General features: G+C 59.4%; 3 protein-coding genes across 4 annotated transcripts; 2 read left to right on the top strand and 1 right to left on the bottom strand.

The window, feature by feature from the left end:
• The first annotated feature begins 612 nt into the window (after positions 1–612).
• Positions 613–7,841, top strand: EFEMP2 (EGF containing fibulin extracellular matrix protein 2). Its single transcript, XM_052661963.1, has 12 exons — positions 613–714; positions 1,023–1,140; positions 1,370–1,418; positions 2,063–2,269; positions 2,840–2,962; positions 3,226–3,342; positions 3,487–3,606; positions 5,497–5,616; positions 5,704–5,830; positions 6,066–6,261; positions 7,123–7,287; positions 7,544–7,841. Exons 2-11 carry the CDS (start codon positions 1,030–1,032, stop codon positions 7,282–7,284), a joined length of 1,332 nt encoding a protein of 443 aa, XP_052517923.1. The 5' UTR covers positions 613–714; positions 1,023–1,029; the 3' UTR covers positions 7,285–7,287; positions 7,544–7,841.
• Positions 7,842–7,900: 59 nt separating this feature from the next.
• Positions 7,901–13,806, bottom strand: MUS81 (MUS81 structure-specific endonuclease subunit). Of its 2 annotated transcripts, XM_052662017.1 has the most exons (17): positions 13,751–13,806; positions 13,398–13,611; positions 13,173–13,302; positions 12,867–12,952; positions 11,807–11,905; positions 11,647–11,715; positions 11,407–11,492; positions 10,968–11,108; positions 10,694–10,789; positions 10,491–10,612; positions 10,300–10,397; positions 9,627–9,743; positions 9,440–9,535; positions 9,121–9,249; positions 8,934–9,037; positions 8,350–8,433; positions 7,901–8,263 (listed from the first exon to the last, which is right to left on the bottom strand). In XM_052662017.1, exons 2-17 carry the CDS (start codon positions 13,530–13,532, stop codon positions 8,197–8,199), a joined length of 1,659 nt encoding a protein of 552 aa, XP_052517977.1. In that variant the 5' UTR covers positions 13,533–13,611; positions 13,751–13,806; the 3' UTR covers positions 7,901–8,196. The 2 variants fall into 2 exon arrangements, 1 of the variants encoding a protein (XP_052517977.1); XR_008201522.1 differs by having other exon boundaries at positions 9,121–9,151; positions 13,398–13,798.
• A 2,462-nt stretch (positions 13,807–16,268) lies between these two features.
• Positions 16,269–19,726, top strand: CFL1 (cofilin 1). Its single transcript, XM_052661977.1, has 4 exons — positions 16,269–16,400; positions 18,211–18,518; positions 18,785–18,861; positions 19,065–19,726. Exons 1-4 carry the CDS (start codon positions 16,398–16,400, stop codon positions 19,175–19,177), a joined length of 501 nt encoding a protein of 166 aa, XP_052517937.1. The 5' UTR covers positions 16,269–16,397; the 3' UTR covers positions 19,178–19,726.
• Positions 19,727–20,234: the final 508 nt, after the last annotated feature.

Here is a 20,234-nt window from a genome sequence, read left to right as displayed (position 1 = left end):
ACTACAGCCCTGGGGATGGAGGGGAGAAGGGACCGAGATGGACAGTTCTGGACCCGGGAGCATCTGTTCTTAAAGCGAGGGTCTGGGAACCCTGGACAAAGATTTGGTATTTCCAGATTGACTGTCCAGGTGTCCAGAATCACATTCCGGAGGGTGCAGAGTGAGAATCCGGAAGTCCCAGGATTATTTGGTGGGGTCCAGGTGCCCAGGGTGACATTCTGGGAGGCGCAGAGTCTGGGGCCCCCGGCATTGAGGTGTGGGTGCCCAAGAACCCCTGGGGCACAGATTAGGTAGGGTCTAGGTGCGCAGGATGACATTTTGGGGTGCGCACAGTGAAAGCCTGCGGACTCCTAAGTGAGCCGGGGGCCTGGCATCAGGACCAATGCCCCCAGCATCGAGCGCTGGGGGACCCTGGCCAGGCGCCGGGAGGCGGCTCCGGGCGGCGCCGCGGGGGACCGGGTGGGGGCCTGTGGCCGGCCAGGGGCGGAGAAGCGGGGGGTCGGGGTCCCTCCCCCTGGCGCGGGCTCAGGAATCCGCTGAGGGGCGGGCGGAGGCGCCGGGGTGGGCCGCGCCGCGGCGGGCGGGCGGGCGGGGGGCGCTTCCTGGGGCCGCGCGTCCAGGGAGCTGCGCCGTCCGCTTGTCCGTCTGCCGCAGGCACTGCCGAAGCCAGCCGAGCCGCCGGAGCCGCGGGCCGCGGGGCCGTCGCGGGCCCAAGTGAGTGGCCGTCCATCGGGGGAGGGCGCGAGCCAGAAGTCTAGGCCGAGTCGGCGTCAGCAAGGAGCCGAGAGGCCCGCGCTCCCCGGCCGGAGCCACAGGGGGACCGCGCGGGGGCGGGGCGGCCCCAGGCGAGTGGGCCCTGAACCCCGGCCCGCGCGAGGAGTGGGCCCTCGGCCCAGGGAGGCTCCGGGGCCCCAAGCGCGGTCCCGGACGGGAGGCGGCAGGGGCTGGGGCTCAGAGTTCTGGCACAGGGTTTGGGGGTTGCTGTGGCAGAGGCGCCCTGACCCCTGCCCACCACCTCCCAGCCCCAGGATGCTCCCCTTCGCCTCCTGCCTCCCCGGGTCTCTACTGCTCTGGGCGCTGCTGCTGTTGCTCTTGGGGGCAGCGTCTCCCCAGGATTCCGAGGAGCCCGACAGCTACACGGTGGGGACAGTGGGGCCGCTGGCCTGGGCTGGGTTGGGCAGGGACACCAAGGCCAGGATCCTGGGGTGGCTGCTGCTGGGGAAGAGTGTGCCCTCCCTTGGTTGGTGGAGCAGCTGGGGCCATTGTCTGGAGCAGGCCAGGAGGGTGGCCCGGCTTGGGCCTTGGTCTCGGCCTGGTCAGTTAGAGGGGACCAGGGGTGACCACTGGCCACCTCTGGTTCCCCTTGTAGGAATGCACAGATGGCTATGAGTGGGACCCTGACAGCCAGCACTGCAGGGGTGAGTATGCTTGGGGGCCGACCTGCCCCGGAGAACTGGAAAGGGGATCACAAAGCCCAGCTCCTAGAGCTGCTGCAGGAGCCCTGTGGCTGTCCCTTACTCCGCTCTGCCTGGCCGTATGTCGCCTGCTCTGGTTCTCAGGGGGCCAGCTTGAACTCGAGGTGGAGAAGCCATCCAGGTCCCTCCCCCTCAGAGAAACCCAGGGCACCCTCACCCAACCCAGCCCCTAGAGTCCAGAGACCAACAGGGCGCTGACCACAGGACTGGTTCCCGGACACCTCATCTAATCACTCTGCTATCTTGCTCTGCACCATCACGGCCCTGGGCGAGCAGTGCGAGGCGGGGGCGCGGTCAGGAGGCCTGCACATTACTCTTAGGTTGAGTCAGGGCCGAGGCTTCAGGGAGGGATAGAGACCCTCTTGTGGGCAAGAGAATGGGGGTGACAGGGGGAACAGCTGCCCCACCATCAGCCCTGGCAGGCCCCAGGAAGGGGTCCGGGGCAGGCAGCCTTAGCTTGTGGAGTAGAGAGGGAAGGCCCTGCCGGATCACACAGCTTAGAGCAGGCTGAGCTGGACTCCTGCCTCCCCTGCCCTCCACGGTCCACCCTTGGAGACTGGCTGTGCCCAGCAGGCCCCTCTCCGCAGATGTAAATGAGTGCCTGACCATTCCTGAGGCCTGCAAGGGGGAAATGAAATGTATCAACCATTACGGGGGCTACCTGTGCCTGCCCCGCTCGGCTGCTGTCATCAATGATCTTCACGGAGAGGGACCCCCACCACCTGTGCCCCCTGCTGAACATCCCCACCCCTGCCTCCCGGGCTATGAGCCCGATGAGCAAGAGCGCTGCGTGGGTGAGTAGGCTGCCAATCTTTCTAACAGGTGTCTAGAATTGCCTTTTAAAAACTCATACCTCATGTTCCTCCCTTGCTCAAAAGCCTCCTCAGGGCACTGGAATAACATCCAGACCCTTGCCCAGGTCCTTACCTGCCACTGGTGGTCCCAGTTCCTGTGCCCGTCCCTCTGCCCAGCCCCTGCACCTTGACTGCTGCAGATGGCGTGCAAGAGCTCTGCCCCTTGGCCTCTGCTCTGGCCCTTCTGGGTCTGGACCCCACTCCTGGGAGGCATGGACCTTGGAGAAAGGCCCTGGAGTCAGTGCCCCTGGGAGTATGGGCAGGGCTTTGTCCTATGTATCCCTGACTTGGGGTCTCCCAGCTTAGGGGTGCCTTTCTCTTTAGCTCCAGGCTAGTAAACTCTTATTTGTGCTGTTGGGTGATGGGTCCACATGTTCCTGTTTTGGGGGTGTCAGTCACCCACACACTCAGTTGAGTGGTACCCAACCTGTGTCCTCCCACGTGGAGGAGTCTTGTCATGTTGGGTGGTGCACGGGCTCCCAGGCAGGGGCTGAGCAGTGTGTCTTGCAGACGTGGACGAGTGTGCCCAGGCCCTGCACGACTGCCGCCCCAGCCAGGAGTGCCATAACCTGCCTGGCTCCTACCAGTGTACCTGTCCCGATGGCTATCGCAAGATTGGGCCCGAGTGTGTGGGTGAGTCTGGGCCTGTGGCCTGGGTTTCACCCCAGCGCTGACCCCCATTCTAACCCACCCCCAGGTTTCACTCCCGCTCCCTGCCACCTCTGCCTGAGCCACCAGACAGAGCTGTATGCGTGTAGTGTGTGAGTCCTGCCTGATCTGGCCTGGCCCAGGCCCCCAGACTCAGGCAAGACGGTGGGTGATGAGGCAGGGTCCCAGCTGGCTTGGATGGCACCTGACTTCTGCCCTCCTCTGTCCTTCCCCTGCCTGCATCCCAGATATAGACGAGTGTCGGTACCGCTACTGCCAGCACCGCTGCGTGAACCTGCCTGGCTCCTTTCGCTGCCAGTGTGAGCCGGGCTTCCAGCTGGGGCCCAACAACCGCTCCTGTGTGGGTGAGGCTGGGCTGGGCCAGGCTTGGGGTCCTGGGCAGAGGGCTGTGAGGCGGGGGAACTCCTTTCCTGATCAGCCCAGGTGCAGTGGGGGCTCTGGGCTGCTCCTTGGTTTTCACCCCTCCCCCGTATTCCTGGCACCCCCAGATGTGAACGAATGTGACATGGGGGCTCCGTGTGAGCAGCGCTGCTTCAACTCCTATGGGACCTTCCTATGTCGCTGCCACCAGGGCTATGAGCTGCACCGGGACGGCTTTTCCTGCAGTGGTGAGCACTCCACCCCCAAAACTGGTTCCCCCCTGGTCTCCGCTGGTCTCTGCTGGTTCCCCAGGGCCTGTATCATGCCTAGCCTCTTGCCACACAGCCCTCCATTTGATGCCTCTAATGTCCCATCCACCCAGCACCCATGTCCCTCCTGTGTACTCTACCCCAGCAGGGGGCAAGGCACTTGCAGAGCTGCCCAGCAGAACTTGCAGCCTGCTGGGGAAGGCATGGAGGGGAGCAGTTAGGTCCCCACTGAAGCTCTGTAGAGAGATTGAGCAAAGATGGAGGTGCACCCCCTCCCTGGGAGTCAGGCTGATATGTGTGCAAATCCTGGACCAGGGAAAGTCACTTTTCTCTCTGAGTCCATTTCTTCTTCTGTAGAATGGGTTGTCTTGAGAATTAAATGAGAAAACGACAACAGTCAAGACCTTATACTGTCCCAAGGAGCAACGTTTTACAAAGTGAATTAGCATTTATTGAGAACCTGCCCTGTGCAGTCTGCAAACAATCCTGTGAGACTGTTCTTGTTCTTCAGTCATTAAGTCGTGTCTGACTCTTTGCAATTCCATGCCAGGCTTCCCTATCCTTCACTGTCTCCCGGAGCTTGCTCAAACTCATGTCTCTTGAGCCGGTGATGCCATCCAACCATCTCATCCTCTGTCACCCCCTTCTCTCCTGCCTTCAGTCTTTCCCAGCATCAGGGTCTTTTCCAATGAGTTGGTTCTTCACATCAGGTGGCCGAAGTATTTATCTCACATCCTATGAAATAAATATGAGTTTTTCCTTCTCTGCAAATTGACATTAATACCTCCCTCAAGTTTTTTGGGGAGATAATTACAAAGAATAAGATAAAATACTTCAACGAAGAGAGGTTGAGTGACTTGCCCAGGGTCACATAGCTGGGGTGAGGTGTGGCCAGGGCTCGCTCTCTCTGTCAACTAGCCAAGTACCCTGTTTCTGTTAAGCTTTGTGCTTTGCTGCCAAGTTAAGACCCCACTGGTGCCTGGCTCGGTGCCGGGCAGCATAAAGGACACAGAGGAGAAAACCTGGCTCCTGCCTGCGCTGCTCACAGTTGGCAGGAGGTGACTGTGCTTGGGCGGATCGTAGGTTGCAGGAATCGGGCAAAGTGTTGAAACCCAGAGCAGTCTGGGGTGCGTCAAGGGCTTATCCGGCCTAATCCACTTACTTACTGAAAGGAAACAGAGGTTCTTCAAACTCGGTCAGTAGGATTTAAAGCCAAACCTCTAGATTCTCAGTCCTCTCATTTAGTATCATCTTAGTCTCGGGGCAGAGACAGGTCTATGAGTGGGGCAGTCTTTTTTTTTTCTTTTGGCAGCACTGAGTCTGTGGTGTGTGGGCTCAGTAGTTGAGCCCCACAGGCTTACCTGCTCCGTGGCATGTGGGTTCTTAGTTCCCCAATCAGGAATTGAACCCACGTCCCCTGCATTGAAAAACGCATTTTTAAAAATACATTATTCATGTTTGGTTGCGCTGGGTCTTCGTTGCTGTGCCAGGGCTTTCTCTAGTTCTGGTGCGTGGGCTTCTTGTTGCGATGGATTCTCATTTCAGAGCACAGATTCTAGGTGCAAGGGCACAGCTGTGCTGTGGCACATGGGCTCAGCTGCCCTAGGGCATGTGGGGTCTTAGTTCCTGGACCAGGGATTGAACTTGTGTCCCCTGCATTGGCAGGCTGATTCTTAACAACCAGACCACCAGGGAAGTCCCCTGGGCAGTCCTTTCTTGAACCCTCTGTCCCCTGCTGAGCTGCAGGGTTTTTCTCTTCTGCCTCTTCTTGTACTGAGCCTAACCTGGGGCCAGGCTCTCTGGATAAGCCCGGGTGGGGCGGAGCTAGGAGGCTGCCCCGGCCCTGTCCTCAGCCCCACCCTCCCCCAGATATCGATGAGTGCAGCTACTCCAGTTACCTCTGCCAGTACCGCTGTGTCAACGAGCCAGGCCGCTTCTCCTGCCACTGTCCACAGGGCTATCAGCTGCTGGCCACACGCCTGTGCCAAGGTATAGGTTGCCCGGGTAGAGTGGGCAGGGGGGTGTGAGGAGCTGGTGGCCTGGTATCTGGGTTCCAGCCCCTCTCCCCTGGCACAGACATTGACGAGTGTGAGTCGGGTGCGCACCAGTGCTCTGAGGCCCAGACTTGTGTCAACTTCCACGGGGGCTACCGCTGTGTGGACACCAACCGCTGTGTGGAGCCTTACGTCCAGGTGTCCGACAAGTGAGTCAATGCCATGCCAGGCCACGGGAGAAACTACAACTCCCAGAGAGCTCTGCGGCCGCCTGGCACCTATTTGGACTGGCAAGTCCTGAAAGCTGATGGGAGTTGTAGTCCTTCGTGACTAAACCACACACACTGTCCTAGCAGGAGTAGGAAGATCCTTGATTTTGGGGGGTGGGCCAAATTTGGGGGATGGGCTAGAACCTCATTCGTGTCCCCATCTTGGGGTCTCCAGTCGCTGTCTCTGTCCGGCCTCCAACCCCCTGTGCCGGGAGCAGCCCTCATCCATCGTGCACCGCTATATGAGCATCACCTCGGAGCGGAGCGTACCGGCGGACGTGTTCCAAATCCAAGCAACCTCCGTCTACCCTGGTGCCTACAATGCCTTTCAGATCCGTGCTGGAAACTCGCAGGGAGACTTCTACATTAGGGTAAGGCTCTCCCTAACCCCACCCCTCAAGTGACTTGCATAATCCCCAACTTGAGTTCCAGGAAATCTTAAGTGGAAGACTCAACTATGCCATCATACCCTGCCTCTCCTCTGAAAGTAACCCCTAACCCCAGGGGTCAGTTTCTGTAGAAAGGTAGGAGTGTTATAAATTGGTACAAACTACAGATAGTTTAAATGCAATCCTAGCAAGGCACTCAGACGCTGGGGTTTGAGTCCCTGCACTGGTCTGCGTATCCAGCTTGGATTGCTTCACCCTAAGGATAAGGGGCTGGCTTGAGAGGCTGAAGGTAACAGACGCAGCAGAGTGTGAGAAGGCAGGCAAGTGGAGATGGGTCTTGGAGGGAGAGAGGCAGCAGGGGCTAGTACAGGGCCTGGGGCCTGAGACTCCAGCTCTGGGCTAGTGGAGCTGAGGGAGCAGTCCAGATGTGACTCACAGTGAGGGCCATAATGCTTTGTCTGGTACCAGTGCTGGCTTTCTTGTTCTGGAATTGAGTGTTTTGAAGGTGAGTCTACCTGCCCCAGATCACCAAAGGCCCTACTGTTCCCAAGAATCTCACCCTGGGCCTTGAATCATCAGCTGACCGTGGTTGACAAAAGAATAACTAGCTGCAAAGGGCGGGCAGGGCACCAGGAAGGTATTTCTTTGGGGCAGGGTGCAGATGTCAAGGGGGTCAGGGAGCTGGGTGAGGGCCTGGGGTTGCAGGCTGGCCAGGGCACTCTGCACTGTGCAGCCAACTGGTTGTGGGTGCCAGGCGTGGGGCAGCGAGGTGATGCGGGAGTAGGTTCTGGTGCGTACATTGATGCAATCCACGTGTCCCCCCCCACCCACTGTACCCTGCAGCAAATCAACAATGTCAGCGCCATGCTGGTCCTTGCGCGGCCTGTGACGGGCCCCCGGGAGTACGTGCTGGACCTGGAGATGGTCACCATGAACTCCCTCATGAGCTACCGGGCCAGCTCTGTACTGAGACTCACCGTCTTCGTGGGGGCCTACACCTTCTGAGGGGTGGGTGGGGGGCCCTCAGGGAAGGGGAGGTTCTCTGTAGCTGAGGAGCCTGGGGCTCAGGGATGACTGTGTTCTGCTAAAAGGAAAGATGCTCTTGTGAAGGGTAGTACAGAGAGAAAGGCAATAAAGGGAGAAAGAAGGAGTTCTGGTGGCTGAGGTGGGGGGGTCACACTGCAGTGAACCCCGGAGCGGGGAAAGGCCAGGCTCATGGGAGGTGGGCCACGTCCACCTAAAGGCAGGGCGTGTTTCTGCCCAGGCTGAAGGGCCCCATTGACAGGAGCTGGGAGCTGCACCCCCAAGGCTGGGACTGGCCTACATACCATGGGCACCAGAATCACCCAAGCAGCGAGGAGGTAACGAGGCTGCAGACTCCAGGCCCCAGCCCAGAAACTTGGACTTGGCTGGTCTGCAGCGGGCCTGAAGAATCCTGCTCTAGACAGTGCCAGGAGGCCCTGGGTTTCAATCCCAGCTTGGCCTCAAACTATCAGTTTGGAGAAATCCTAGCAGCTCTCTGAGTCTCAGTGTTCCAATCCATAAAATGAGGCCACTGGATTGTTAGCGCTTTATAAACTTTTCTTTTCCAAGCTACAGAACTTCTCATCAAAGGAAATTTTATTTGATCAGAGAACTCTGATGACATGAACTCGATTCAACGTTGCAATGCCTCACTGACTCCGTCTCCCTAGCAGTGCTCTGAAAGGGAACCCCAAGGGTCCCGAGGAGCTCAGTTTTAAAAACTGGACATGACAGTCTCCCCAGTTCCTAGATATTTTTCAAGACCCCTGGGGCCTGGTATCCCCTTCTAACACGTAGAAATGCAAACACTTAAGATTTACTGTAGCCCAAAGATTCTGGTTAAAAGACTGGGTAGTCTGGGAAGATGGGGGTCTGTCTTGCGGCATACATAGCTCAGGTCAGGGGGCCATAGCTGCAGTAGAGCTGTGACAAGGTCCTGCTCAGAACGGGCCCCAGATTCCTGTGAAGAGAGAGAGGCAGGTAGGAGTCAGGCCCTGGCCGAGGGCGGCCCACCTACCCCCTGCAGGCTCTGCCTCCTGCTCTCACCTCTGCAGCGGCCCACACTTGATGGTGCTCAGCAGCATTTCCTGTTCCTTCGGGGTGGCACAGGCATCATAGGCGGCCAGTAAGCTGAGGGCGGGATGGGGAGTTGGATTTTCTAAGTCTTGACAACAGCTGACTGCTAGCCCACCCTCAGTGGCTCAGGCCAGAATCACGGGAGACAGGCTAGAAGGGGTCAGCCTGGGTGGGAGGAGTCAGGACCACTGCCGCCCTTCCGAACCCGGCCTTCAAGGCCCTGCTCCATCCTGCTCACCCTCCTTTCGTGCTCCTGCAAGTGTTTTTCCAGAACGGCTGCTCTTGGCCCAGTCTTCATGGTCTACCCACTCCTCCAGGAAGCCTTCTCTGCTACATGCCAGGTCTCTCCCCCTCCCCAGTGCCCGAGATTCTGTCTGGTCTTGGGTGGCTCTGTCTTCCTCACCACCTGACCTCCGTGAACCCTTCAGGTGTCAGCGGGGTCAGTCCAGCCCTCATAGCACCCGACCACCCACAAGGCACTGGTTGAGCTGATGCCCATGCTGAGAGGGGGGATGCGGGCCACAGCAGAGGACAGGGGTTCCGTGAGCACCTACCTGGCAGGGGTGCTGTACCGGGCCACCAGGGCTGCTGCCTTCTCCCCGCTCACCCCGCGCACCTGCATGAGCTGCCTGGCAAACACATCCCGCACAGACTGGGCCTGCAGTGGGGGCAATGCCGCATCAGGAGTGGTGGGGGGCCGGATGGAGCCTGGGCGGAGGAGGGGCTGGGCGGAGGCGGTACCTTGTTCTTCATGGCTCCCGTGTTGAAGTCGCTGAAGGTGAGGAGCGAACAGAGCGGGTTTGGGGAGGGCCCGGCCTTTGATTCAGGGTCCCCAGAGGTGCCCCAGGGGCGGCTGCGGAGGGTGTGACCCTGAGGGAAGAGCGGACTGAGGCCCGGCCAGAGCTCTAGGGGCCACCACCAGCCAGGCCTTGACCCATCCCAGGCCTCAGGGGGCCAGCCTGAGACCAGGGAGCTCAGTCTCCTCGCCTTCCTTGCGGGAGCACAGCATCCAGGTGAGGGGCCGGTGGTGAACAGACAGCACCCGGTGGAGTCTGCTCACCTGGTAGAGCCTCTGCAGGCCCCGTGTCAACAGGGCCAGGTAGGCAGCCGACTCCTTAATGTCCGCTGTGCGCTTCACAAAGAAGCCGTCGATGACCTGGGGAAGGGGAGCCACAGGAGGCGGAGGCTCCTAAGTGGAGCCACCAACCGCAGGCCCCCTGCTGGCCTGGCCCGCCCTCCCGGCTCACCTGGGTGTTGATGACAGCCTGCAGCAGTGTGCTCTCAGGGAGGCTGAGGCTGTGTGCCGAACCGTGCTCCTCCACCAGGTACACTCGGCGCCCCAGGCCACAGCGCTTCAGCCGGAACTGGGCAGGTAGATGGGGGTCGGGCAGGTCAGGCCTGGATGCTCATACGCTAGGTGTCCACCACGCCACCCTCAAAAGCGTCACGAGACCCTGGTCCCACCAGTTCGCCAGCCACTTCATCCTCCCGAGCTTCTCCACCTGCCTCACAGGGGCCTCCACACCCTGGCTTACACTGCTGCTCTCCCGTGGAAAGCCCCACCACCATCTGAGTGATGCCCATCCCTCTCAAGCCTCCCTTAGCCTACGTGTGGCCTCACCGTGGGGTCAGCCCAGCAGCCAGCCCGGAGACAGAGCCCCTGCAGCCCCACCCTGGAGAGGAGAGCCTTGTCAACTCTGGACTGCAGGAGCTGGACCCCCTAGGGGTCCTTAATGTGCTCCTCAGCTCCACCCAGGGACCCTGCACACCTACTGTGTGCCCAGAGGGGCCCAAGGGAGTTTGAGTTCAGGCCACCCTGGACCAGCTCGAGAGGGGATGTGGCTGGAGTTGCGGGAGCTCTGCCTGGAGACCACCCGGAAGTGCCCCCGAGCGGGCGGGGGAGTGAGCCCCGTGACGGACCTTCTGCTCCCGGAAGCGGCCATCGATGATGCTGCTGCACAGGTCATCCAGCCGCTTTCGCTCCACGATGTGGTCCAGGACTAGCTCTGCAGGTCGTGCTGCCCAGAGGCCAAGAAGGATCCCGTTAGCTCATAGCCCCTCACCCACCATGCCCTGCCTCTGGCCTCCACCTGCCTGTCCGCACCCCTTACCTGGGTCTCTGGGACTGGTCTCTTGGGCTACCCACACGAAGTCCCCAACGTGCAGCTTGCGTACCATGTGTGTCACGTGCAGCCGCTGCAGCTCTCGGAGCAGGTCTGGCCTATGGCCCGCCCTGGAGTTGCACGTGGGAGGCCCAAGTCAGCATCGGCCATCATCCCCCGACCCTCTCCCTCACCAGGCCCACCTCGCTCACCCCTTGGTCTCGCCGACGTCCACACACAACAACACCCTGTACTCTCCAGGCCCCAGCTCCAGCGGGGGCTGTTGGGCGCTCCCTTCACTGGCACCACTACCAGGGAGAAGAGGTGGGCGTTGGCTGGAGCCAGGCCGGGACTGCTGTTCCCCTAACCCACGGAAGGCAGGGCTGCCACAGCTCAGCTGGAGCCGCTGGAGGGAGGGTGGGGTCTCGGCCTCATTTCGGGGACCCCTCCTGCTCCCCTCTTCTCCCCCCACTCCCTCCTCCTCACAGCTCAGCGGAAGCCGCTTCTGGCACTTCAGGCTCCTCCCCAGGGGGCTCCTCCGGCCCGCTGCCCACATTCAGCAAGCTCAGGCCCTCTGAGTCAGCCAGCTTCTGGGCCAGCTCCAGACCCTGCGGGGTCAGTGAGTACCTGGCGGGTGGAGAAGAACACAGATCTCCCTTTTTCACTCATGCCTGGCAGGCTCTCCTGCTGGCCCCCCCAGCTACGCTGGCCTCACCCGCCTTGGCGACCTTTTACAAACAAGCCCCGGGGCTCCCCAACCTCCTTCCTTCCAGCCAAGTTCTCGGCCCCCAGATCAGCTTCCCCTGGACCTGCCCAGGGCCGTTCCTCAGGTTGACAACAAGCACATCTCTGACTGCACGGCCACCCTCAGCATGGCATGCCTGCTCTCCCGCCCTGTCTCCCACACCCCAGGAGTTCGCCCCACCTAGCTGGCTGGTGTGTCCTGAGGACCAGGTTCCTGTGGAGGAGGGAACGGAGGGCTGGCCAGGGGCGAGCACTTCCAGAGGCCACCTGTTCATAGGGGAGGAAACCCTTAGAGAGCTCCCAGGTCTACCACAGGCCCACTCCTCATGCCCCATGCTGCTGCTTTCTCCCAAGGGCAGCCTCTGGAGGGCTCAGGGGCAGATCCAGAGCCACTTGGCTCCATTCTCGCCCCTGTGCTTACCCTGGGAACCTTTGGGTCACACCTCTTCAACAGCTCCCCCTTGGTGAGGAAGCCCTGGCCGCTAGGATTCTGTAACCAAGACAGAAACGTAACCAACATAGTGCCCAGGCAGCAGGCCCACTGCCTCAGTCCCCCGACTCCCAGCCTGGCAGGTGCTCACCAGGTGCTCCCTGTACAGCTGCACCAGGACTGCACGTGCTCCCGAGTGCCGAGTTGGCCAATAGCTGCCAGGCCCTCCTGCTTTAAGCTGGGTTGGGACCTGAAAAGTACAGGGGGGCGGGGTTGAACCCAAAACCAACCAGCTGTTGTAGACAGATTCGCTGGCAGAGCTGAGGTTCAGGTCCTATCTCAGCAGGTCAAATAACCCTGGGCAAGTCACTCAGCGAGGCTTCCCGGGTGGCCCAGATGGTAAAAGAATCCACCTGCAATGTGGGAGACCTGGCTCCAATCCCTGGGTTGGGAAGACCCCCTGGAGGACAGCACAGCAACCCACTCTAGTATTCTTGCCTGGAGAATCCCATGGACAGAGGAGCCTGGCAGGCTGCAGTCCACGGGGTCACAAAGAGTCTGACACAACTGAAAGGCTAAGCACAACACAAGTCACTCAGCTGTCTCTCTAGTTTTTGCAACTAGTTTGTAACTGTCTAGTTTGTCACACAGGCCACGTGACAGGATGATCTCCTGCAAACCTGGGATGAGACAGTGGACAGTCTCAGGGGATGGGGTTGGGGTGTAATCTACCTGGCCCAGCCTCAGTTCTACCACAGGACAGAGGAGGTAAGGCAAGAAGACTCAACAGCAAATTCTACAACTTACTGGGCTTAGCCCCCTGAATGGCTTGATCATGGAACTCTCAACTGACTGTATTATAAGTCAGATTTCCCTGGTGGCTCAGATGGTAAAGCATCTGTCTACAATGCGGGAGACCCGGGTTCGATCCCTGGGTTGGGAAGATCCCCTGGAGAAGGAAATGGCTATCCACTCCAGGACTATGGCCTGGAAAATCCCATGGACAGAGGAGCCTGGTAGGCTACAGTCCATGGGGTCGCAAAGAGTCGGATACGACTGAGCGACTTCACTATCCACACCTACAGATGAGAAAACTAAATTGCCCAGAGCCAGGTGGGATTAGGACCCAGCACAGCTAAGTCCCCCAAGCCAGAAAAATCTTACTCCTGGTGCTCCTGCTTTCCCCTCTACTCCCCCTGCTCCTTCCTCACTGGTATGGAAGAGTCCTGGACTTCAGCAGGTGGCCTTTCCCGGACTGGGCTCTTGGTTCCGGACGGTGAATACGGGGCATGGTCACCTGTGGGAGGAAAAGAGCATCAACCCCGGACCCTGAAATCCAGCAGGCAGGATGCTGCCAGCTCAAGTGGTTGGTGAGAGCAGTCGGGCTCTGAAACAGCCACTAGCCCCAGGTCAAAGAGCAACTTGAACTTGAACAGATGAAGCCAAGGTATCCTGGGTGGGTACAAAAGCTGCACCTGGGGAGGCTCAGGGGATTACCGAATCCTCCCAGCGCTCACCAGCTGATGCTTTGTGCTGCTGCAGTCGCCGGTCCAACATACGGCAAAGCCCGTCTCCGAAGTGCTGGAGGATCTTAGCTTCCTTGCCGCTGCGCAGGGGCAGTGGATACCGCCGGAGGGAGCGCAGCGCCTGGCGGGGGTAGTGGGTACAGGATTGGGTCAGGGTGGGCCTGGCTGTTCGTCCCGGCCTGCACCTGTTCCCCATCCGGCCCGGCCAGAACCCACCTTCTGAAACACAAATTGCGTGCGGCGCCCTCTGCTGGCTGCCTCGTCCCGCCACTCGGTTAGCCAGCGTACGAAGAGAGGGTTGGGGCAAACAGGCAGCGGGCGTTTCCGGCCCAGCCGGACGGGCGCTGCCATGAGCCGCAGGGCGGTTCCTCTGGCGCCTCACGCCGGTAGGACTGAGATGCTGCTAGTTCTGGAGACGGGATTCGAACACCTGGTTCCGGGGGAGGAGGGCGGGACCGCTCTAATCACGTGGTCCCAACGCGGGGCATCAACCAGAGGACAGCCTTCTGCCGCCCTCCCCGCCCCTGTACTACTCTTAAGTGGTTGGTACCGATTGCTGTATCTACCACCTTTCAACCTCCCGCCGTTCCCAGACAGGACCAGCCTTTTGGACGCGCCCCTCCTCTACCAGGCCTTGATCGGCCTCTTCCTCTCACCACAGATTCCAGAGCGAGGGGTGGTCCTCTTTGTGCAGGGAAGGAGGGGGACAATGTGGACAGCGCCCCCTGTGGCTGGGAGGTCTGGCTGGGGCGGCGCGTACCGAGGTGATTTCAGGCTCGCTATAGCGGAGGACCGTGTAGACAACCTGGCTCGTTTTCTTTTTCTCCGCGCTCGCCTTACAGGTGGGGGAACAAATGCGTGCAGGTAGTTTTGTAGGAGGGACTTTATGGCAACCCACTCCAGCCTGGAGAATCCCAGGGATGGGGGAGACTGGTGGGCTGCCGTCTCTGGGGTCGCACGGAGTCGGACACGACTGACGCGACTTAGCAGCAGCAGCAGCAGCAGCACAGGGGATGACACAAAGGTAACTCGAAGAGCTGAAGAACCCTTCGAGGAAACGGTTATCCTGAGCTGAGGCTCCTCCACCCTGGGCTATGGGGGAGGGCCGTGAAGCCGGGGACACGCCGGGAAGGCCTTCAAAGCTTGGAAGACAGGGAATAGGGACAGAGAGCAAGTAGAAAGGGAACAAATAGGAGGTGCTAGATATCGGGAGCTCAGTCGGTAAAGAATCGGCCTGCAGTGCAGGAGACCTGGGTTCGATCCCTGGTGTCAGGAAGATCCCCTGGAGAAGGAAGTGGCAACCCACTCCAGTATTCTTGCCTGGAGAATACTATGGACAGAGGAGCCTGGTGGGCTACAGTCCATAGGGTCTTAAGAGTCGGGACACGACTGAGCGACTAAACCACCACCAGACATCGGGGGATGTGAGAGGGGCTGAAATGTGCACGTTGTTGGATTCGGGGTGGCAGCCTGGGAGTAAGAAGCTCGGACAAAGGAAAACACTTCACCGTTTTTGTGACTCGTTGGAGGTGGGGGACCCTCGGAGGTTAAGATGGAAACTATCCACAGGGGTCCCAGTTGAGCCCGAGTCTACTCAGTGAGTTAGAGCAGCCGTCTGGGGTTGTTCCGGAAGTGGAGAGATGCAGATCGGGGGCCGAACCGGAGCGGAACGGAGCGGAGAGGCGAGCGCCAAGGCTCCAGGCTCGCCCTTTCAAGCCCCGCCCACCCCCGATCTTTCACCCGCTAGCACGCTCCACACTCCCGCCTCCCGCCCGACGCTGCCTTATAAGGAGCCTGCCGCCGGCCTTTGGATTGGCCCCGCCCCCTTCAGTCTCTTGTCCTAATAAGGACATCTAGGGCATCCCGCAGCTAGGGGCGGGCGGGAGCGCGTCTCCAGGGTAACTGTGAAGTCTCCCTCCCCCTCCTCGTTGCTCTAGGAAACTCCGAAACTCTGCAAAGGTGGAGCCAGCCTTATCTCCGGCCGGGTCTCCAGCGGGAGGCGGCGGTTGAGCTGCGGCCCCCCCATTGAGGCTCCTTCGGAGCTATGTTGGTGAGCGGCGCGACGGGATATCCCCGACTACAATCCCCAGCATGCTCTGCGACGTACCCCACTCGGGTGTCGCTAGCCGGGTCCTAAAGACCAGGCTTCCAGCTGTTTATTGTTCCACCCTTTATTTTGTGTGTAGGATCAATGCCCCGGGCCTCTTGTTTGAGACCTTGTCTTCTCTTCCTGCAGACTAACAGGTCTTCGAGACCAACGAAATGTTTCCGGAGTCCCCCACCCCAGTTTGGTTTTTTTTGAAGGTTATGCTCTCACAGAACTTTTGCCTCAATTTCTGAGGGTATTAATTAACCATATGCCTGGTTACCAACTCGAGAATGAGATTCAAGTCTGGTTTAATATCTATTTCCTCTTTTCACTGTCTAGTAGAAAAGCACATACTCTTTGAATCGAATGCACAAAACCCCTTCTACCTTTATTGCCTCATTAATTTGCCAAACACCTTTTGGTACAAATCTCTTATTTCCAAACATTTCCTTGTAGCCTTTCCTTTTTTTCCTCATTTTATTGACGTTGCATATACCTTTTCTCAGTAGACAACATGGAGTAGACTTCATGAATACTTATTGTATTGGAGGGGCCTTATACTTGCGATTCTCCTTGCTCTAGGACTGGATCCCAGGAAAAAGAATAAATAGGTGCTTCAGTTCAGAAAAGTTAAATACTAACTCGTTGAAAATTTTCATACCAAGGTATCCAGAAAGTGCCAAGATGACGCTTAGGAAAATCGTTTCGCTCCTGGGTAAAGAGCCGCGAAGCCAGGGTTTATTCTCAGGTCTTATTACCAAACGCTGAGGCCTTCTCTGAGCTCGGAGCATTTCCTGGGAAACTCGACCAACGGGTGCGCTCTGCGCGCCACAGCCCCGCCTCTCTCTGCTGTTTCGGACTACTTTTCCCAGGATGCAACGTGGCGCTCAGAGGCCGTCAGACGAAGACTCTGTTACCCAGCGAGCCCGAAGACGGCGCAGGGCCCTCGGACTTCATTTCCCGTCGGCCCGCAGGGGGAGCCCCGGAAGCCCGCCCCGCCCCTCATTGTGCGGCTCATACTAAACGGAAGGGGCCGGGAGAGGCCGCGTTCAGTCGGATCCCGGCAGCAGCTGCAGCGGCGCTCGTCTTTTGGCTCTCCTAGCTATCGCCTTTTCGCTTCCGGAAACATGGTGAGCGGCAGGCCACGGCGCCGCGGGGGAGGCGGCCGCGAGTCGATCATTTGGGCGCGCGAGAGGGAACGGGGGCGCGACGTCGGCATTCCCTTCCCCAGCTCCCGGGGCTGGACGAGGGTCTCGTGCTGAGGGGCGGGCGGCGCCGGGACGCGCGTGCGCGCCCGCGGGCGCCGGGGAGGGCTGGCTCGGACGTCGCTCGCGCGCCCCCTGGGCTCCCTTCCCCTCCCCCACCCGGCTGCTGCGCCCGCGCGGCCCAGGGCCGTGGGGGAGGGGTCCAGGGCGCGCGCGCGCCCGTCCCCTCGCGGGGCCGCCGAGAGTCGCTTCTCGGGGACGCGCGTCTCGACTGGAACACGCGGCATCCAAACCTGGCCCGGGGGCGACGGAGGAAAAGCGCGCGAGCGGTCTTGGCGCGCGCGCCCCACCCAAGGGCTGTTCCTGTCTCCGCGTCACCCTCCCTCTCGAGCGGGGTCCGTCTCGAGAGCAGGTGGCAGGGATGCCCGCGAGGGGCGGGGGCGGCGCGGCTGGCGGGGGATGCGGGGGTGTCCTGGCGCAGGCGCCAGCGATTAGGGGCTTGCACCGCGCGCCACAGGGCGGACCGCGAAGGAGTCCTCGGCGGCCCTCCCGGGCTAGCGAGCCCCTGAAGGCGAGCCGGGTTCGCGGAGTACACCCGGCGGAGACTGGGACGGCGTTCCCGGCCGGCGCGTGCGCACACGGTCAGGCCTGGCCGCTGGGCCAGAAGCCGTGGACTAACGGGGCCTTCGGCTCTCCCGGATGGGGCCTGAGGGTGGAGCCGCGTTTAGGGAAGTGACCCAGGCGGGCACCGCCCGGAAACCACCCCGTCCCCTGTGTTCGGCCCGAGGGCTGCGAGAGCCGAAGGTTGTGTAACTTGCCCAGGCCTGCAGCGCAGGGGGCCGATAAGCTCGTCGGCGCAGGCGATTCCATTGGGTTGAGGCCTTCCGAGATGCAGCTGCCGCTGGGTACGAGTTTTTTTTCGGGGAGGGGGCTGACGCTAGCCGATCTGCTTTCACCGCCTACTCCGGAAGCGGCTCAATCACGTGGCCGGCTTCCTCTGCAGTTCCGGGAGCGGGGGCAGATTTCACCGTGGACCGTCACTCCCTCTCCTGGCTAGGGTGTCCCCCAGCACGACCTAGAAGTTTAAAGAGCTCTCAGAGACTGTGGGCACTTGAATTTGGACCGCTGACTCCTATCAGCGACTTGGGGGCCTGCATTTTTCCCATGTAGGGCCTTAATTAGGGGTTTGTTGTTGCTTTGGTTTGGGGAGACCCCAGCAGAGAAGGAATACCTTGTATAATAACTGCTTTGAACCGTGCTGATGGGCTTGCTAGAACTGTTGAGCCCCGTTGGTGGGTTCTGGTTCTATAGAGATGACTAGGATCTGGATCCCTTTCTGCTCTACGTGAAGTTCTGAGTCAGCACTTAATGCAAAAGCTGAGACTGGGTAGAAAACGGGGTCAGTAGTCTGTCAGTTCTTTTAATTTTGGACTCACATCTTGGCTGAGGCTCTGCTTCTCACAGATCTTGGATCTCTAGCCTGCAGGATGTCGGGGTGGGGAGGAATGCTGTTGAATTATGCGATCAAAGGTCTCTTTTTCTTTGGCTGCACATATTACCTTTTGACGGTGACCTGGGTGGGAAAATAGTGCCACTAGTCCTGGGAAGGGGATTAGTAGTAACCTCTTGGGGCTGAGGACTATACTTTGTTGGCCTCTAGTTAGATCTCCTAACAAAGCAAAAGAGGGACTTCAGGGCATGTCTCCTTACGAGGTGCATGTGGCTCATCCTATAGGCCTCCGGTGTGGCTGTCTCTGATGGGGTCATCAAAGTGTTCAACGACATGAAAGTGCGTAAGTCGTCAACACCAGAGGAAGTGAAGAAGCGCAAGAAGGCGGTGCTCTTCTGCTTGAGTGAGGACAAGAAGAACATCATCCTGGAGGAGGGCAAGGAGATCCTGGTGGGTGATGTGGGCCAGACGGTAGACGACCCCTATGCCACCTTCGTCAAGATGCTGCCAGACAAAGACTGCCGCTACGCCCTCTATGACGCAACCTACGAGACCAAGGAGAGCAAGAAGGAGGACCTGGTGTTCATCTTCTGGTGAGCTGCTCTTGTAGGCACTTTGTCCTTTCACCTGCTCTAGCTCTGCCCCACCCCCCTTTCCAGGACAGGAAGGTCTGTGGCTCCGGCTTAATCCAGACACCTGCGTGTCAAGAGGAGGGTGTTGTAATAAAAGGCTTGTCAATGAGGAACTTGATGAAAGCGTGAATGCTTGGGCCCTGCTCAGCGGTTTCTGGAAGTTATTTATTGCTTGAGGGTACTTGCTGGGTTTGGAGCCAAATTCTCTTGATTCTGTTCTCTTCCAGGGCCCCTGAGTGTGCACCCCTTAAGAGCAAAATGATCTATGCCAGCTCCAAGGACGCCATCAAGAAGAAGCTGACAGGTAAGGGCCAGCACTGGTGGCGCCATATGCCCTGGTGCTTGGGCCTTGGCCGCTGGGTGGGTTGAATGGCATGGCCCAGGAGATCCCTGCCTGCTGGAAGGCAGCCTGGTCCCCTCCATCTGTTCAGACTGGCTCCTACCCAGCTGCAATACCCCCCACCCCCACCCTTCCTGCTCACAGATGCTCCCCCTTCTTCCCCACAGGGATCAAGCATGAATTACAAGCAAACTGCTATGAGGAGGTCAAGGACCGTTGCACCCTTGCAGAGAAGCTGGGGGGCAGCGCTGTCATCTCCCTGGAGGGCAAGCCTTTGTGAGCCCCCTCCAGCCCCCTGCCTGGAGCATCTGGCAGCCCCAGACCTGCCCACGGGGGTTGCAGGCTGCCCCCTTCCTGCCAGACCGGAGGGGCTGGGGGGATCCCAGCAGGGGGAGGGCAGTCCCTTCACCCCAATTGCCAAACAGCCCCCCACCCCACCCCCTGGACCTTCCTCCTCCCTCTACCCCTGACGGTTCTGGCCTTCCCAAACTGCTTTTGATCTTGATTCCTCTTGGGTTGAAACAGACCAAGTTCCCCCCCCAGGAACCCCTGTTTGGGGGGGGCCTGTATTTTTTTTAACGACACCCCAGTCCCCCACCTGTTCCTCCCCTTTCCCATGCTGCCAACTTCTAACCGCAATAGTGACTCTGTGCTTGTCTGTTTAGTTCTGTGTATAAATGGAATGTTGTTGAGATGACCCTCCCTGCGCCGCCTGCTTCCCCTCCCCCCTTTCCTCTGGTCACAGCTATTCATGGAAGCAGGACCAGTAAGGGACCTTCAATTTAAAAAAAAAAAAAAAAAACCACAATAAAAAGGCTCACTAATGGGATGTCTGTTTCAAGGTTGGGGCTCTTGGGGACCTTGTGTGGGAGGCAGGGTGGGAGAATGAGCAGCATCTCCTCTGTACCCACCTTTCCAGCCCCCACACACCCTCATTTGACCCCTGTGACTGGCTGAGCGTCCTTTTCTGACAGTTCCCATTCTTCATTTTATAGCTGGGACTAGGCTGGCTGGCTAGGAGGTAGCCAGGGTATGTCTGCTACTGCCTGCAGGGGTCCCTTGAACAGAGGGGCTTCATGCCTGAACTGGCTGCTTCTCTGCCTTGATCCAGGTGGGCAACAGGACGGTGAGGCCTGTCCTCTTATTCCCCATGCAGCCTTCCCAGATGTGGGCCGTGAGACTGCAAGTCATTGGCTGCCTCTTGAGCTTGTTCTCCACCTTCAGTAGTTGGTCTTTGCTCTGCCTTCTCCCCTGGGTGGCTGACTCATTTATGAGGGCTGGGTCTACTGGCTGCTGTGAGTCAGAGGCCAGGTGGAGCCCAGGACATCAGACCCAGG

This window comes from Budorcas taxicolor, chromosome 25 (genome assembly GCF_023091745.1).
Source record: "Budorcas taxicolor isolate Tak-1 chromosome 25, Takin1.1, whole genome shotgun sequence".
In the NCBI taxonomy this organism is placed as follows: Eukaryota; Metazoa; Chordata; class Mammalia; order Artiodactyla; family Bovidae; genus Budorcas; species Budorcas taxicolor.
The sequence above is the reverse complement of the archived record's forward strand: the minus strand, read 5'-3'. Positions and strand labels throughout refer to the sequence as shown.

Excerpts from the sequence above, each read along its gene's own strand:
- EFEMP2 (XM_052661963.1), top strand. The coding sequence starts at position 1,030 with ATGCTCCCCTTCGCCTCCTGCCTCCCCGGGTCTCTACTGCTCTGGGCG. Across the intron at positions 2,963-3,225 it reads GATTGGGCCCGAGTGTGTGG|ATATAGACGAGTGTCGGTAC; the intron begins GTGAGTCTGGGC and ends CCTGCATCCCAG. Across the intron at positions 3,607-5,496 it reads GGACGGCTTTTCCTGCAGTG|ATATCGATGAGTGCAGCTAC; the intron begins GTGAGCACTCCA and ends ACCCTCCCCCAG.
- MUS81 (XM_052662017.1), bottom strand. The coding sequence starts at position 13,532 with ATGGCAGCGCCCGTCCGGCTGGGCCGGAAACGCCCGCTGCCTGTTTGC. Across the intron at positions 9,744-10,299 it reads GCCGCTTCCGGGAGCAGAAG|TTCCGGCTGAAGCGCTGTGG; the intron begins GTCCGTCACGGG and ends CTACCTGCCCAG. Across the intron at positions 8,264-8,349 it reads AAGTGTGGGCCGCTGCAGAG|GAATCTGGGGCCCGTTCTGA; the intron begins GTGAGAGCAGGA and ends CTCTCTTCACAG.
- CFL1 (XM_052661977.1), top strand. Across the intron at positions 18,519-18,784 it reads GACCTGGTGTTCATCTTCTG|GGCCCCTGAGTGTGCACCCC; the intron begins GTGAGCTGCTCT and ends GTTCTCTTCCAG. Across the intron at positions 18,862-19,064 it reads CATCAAGAAGAAGCTGACAG|GGATCAAGCATGAATTACAA; the intron begins GTAAGGGCCAGC and ends TCTTCCCCACAG.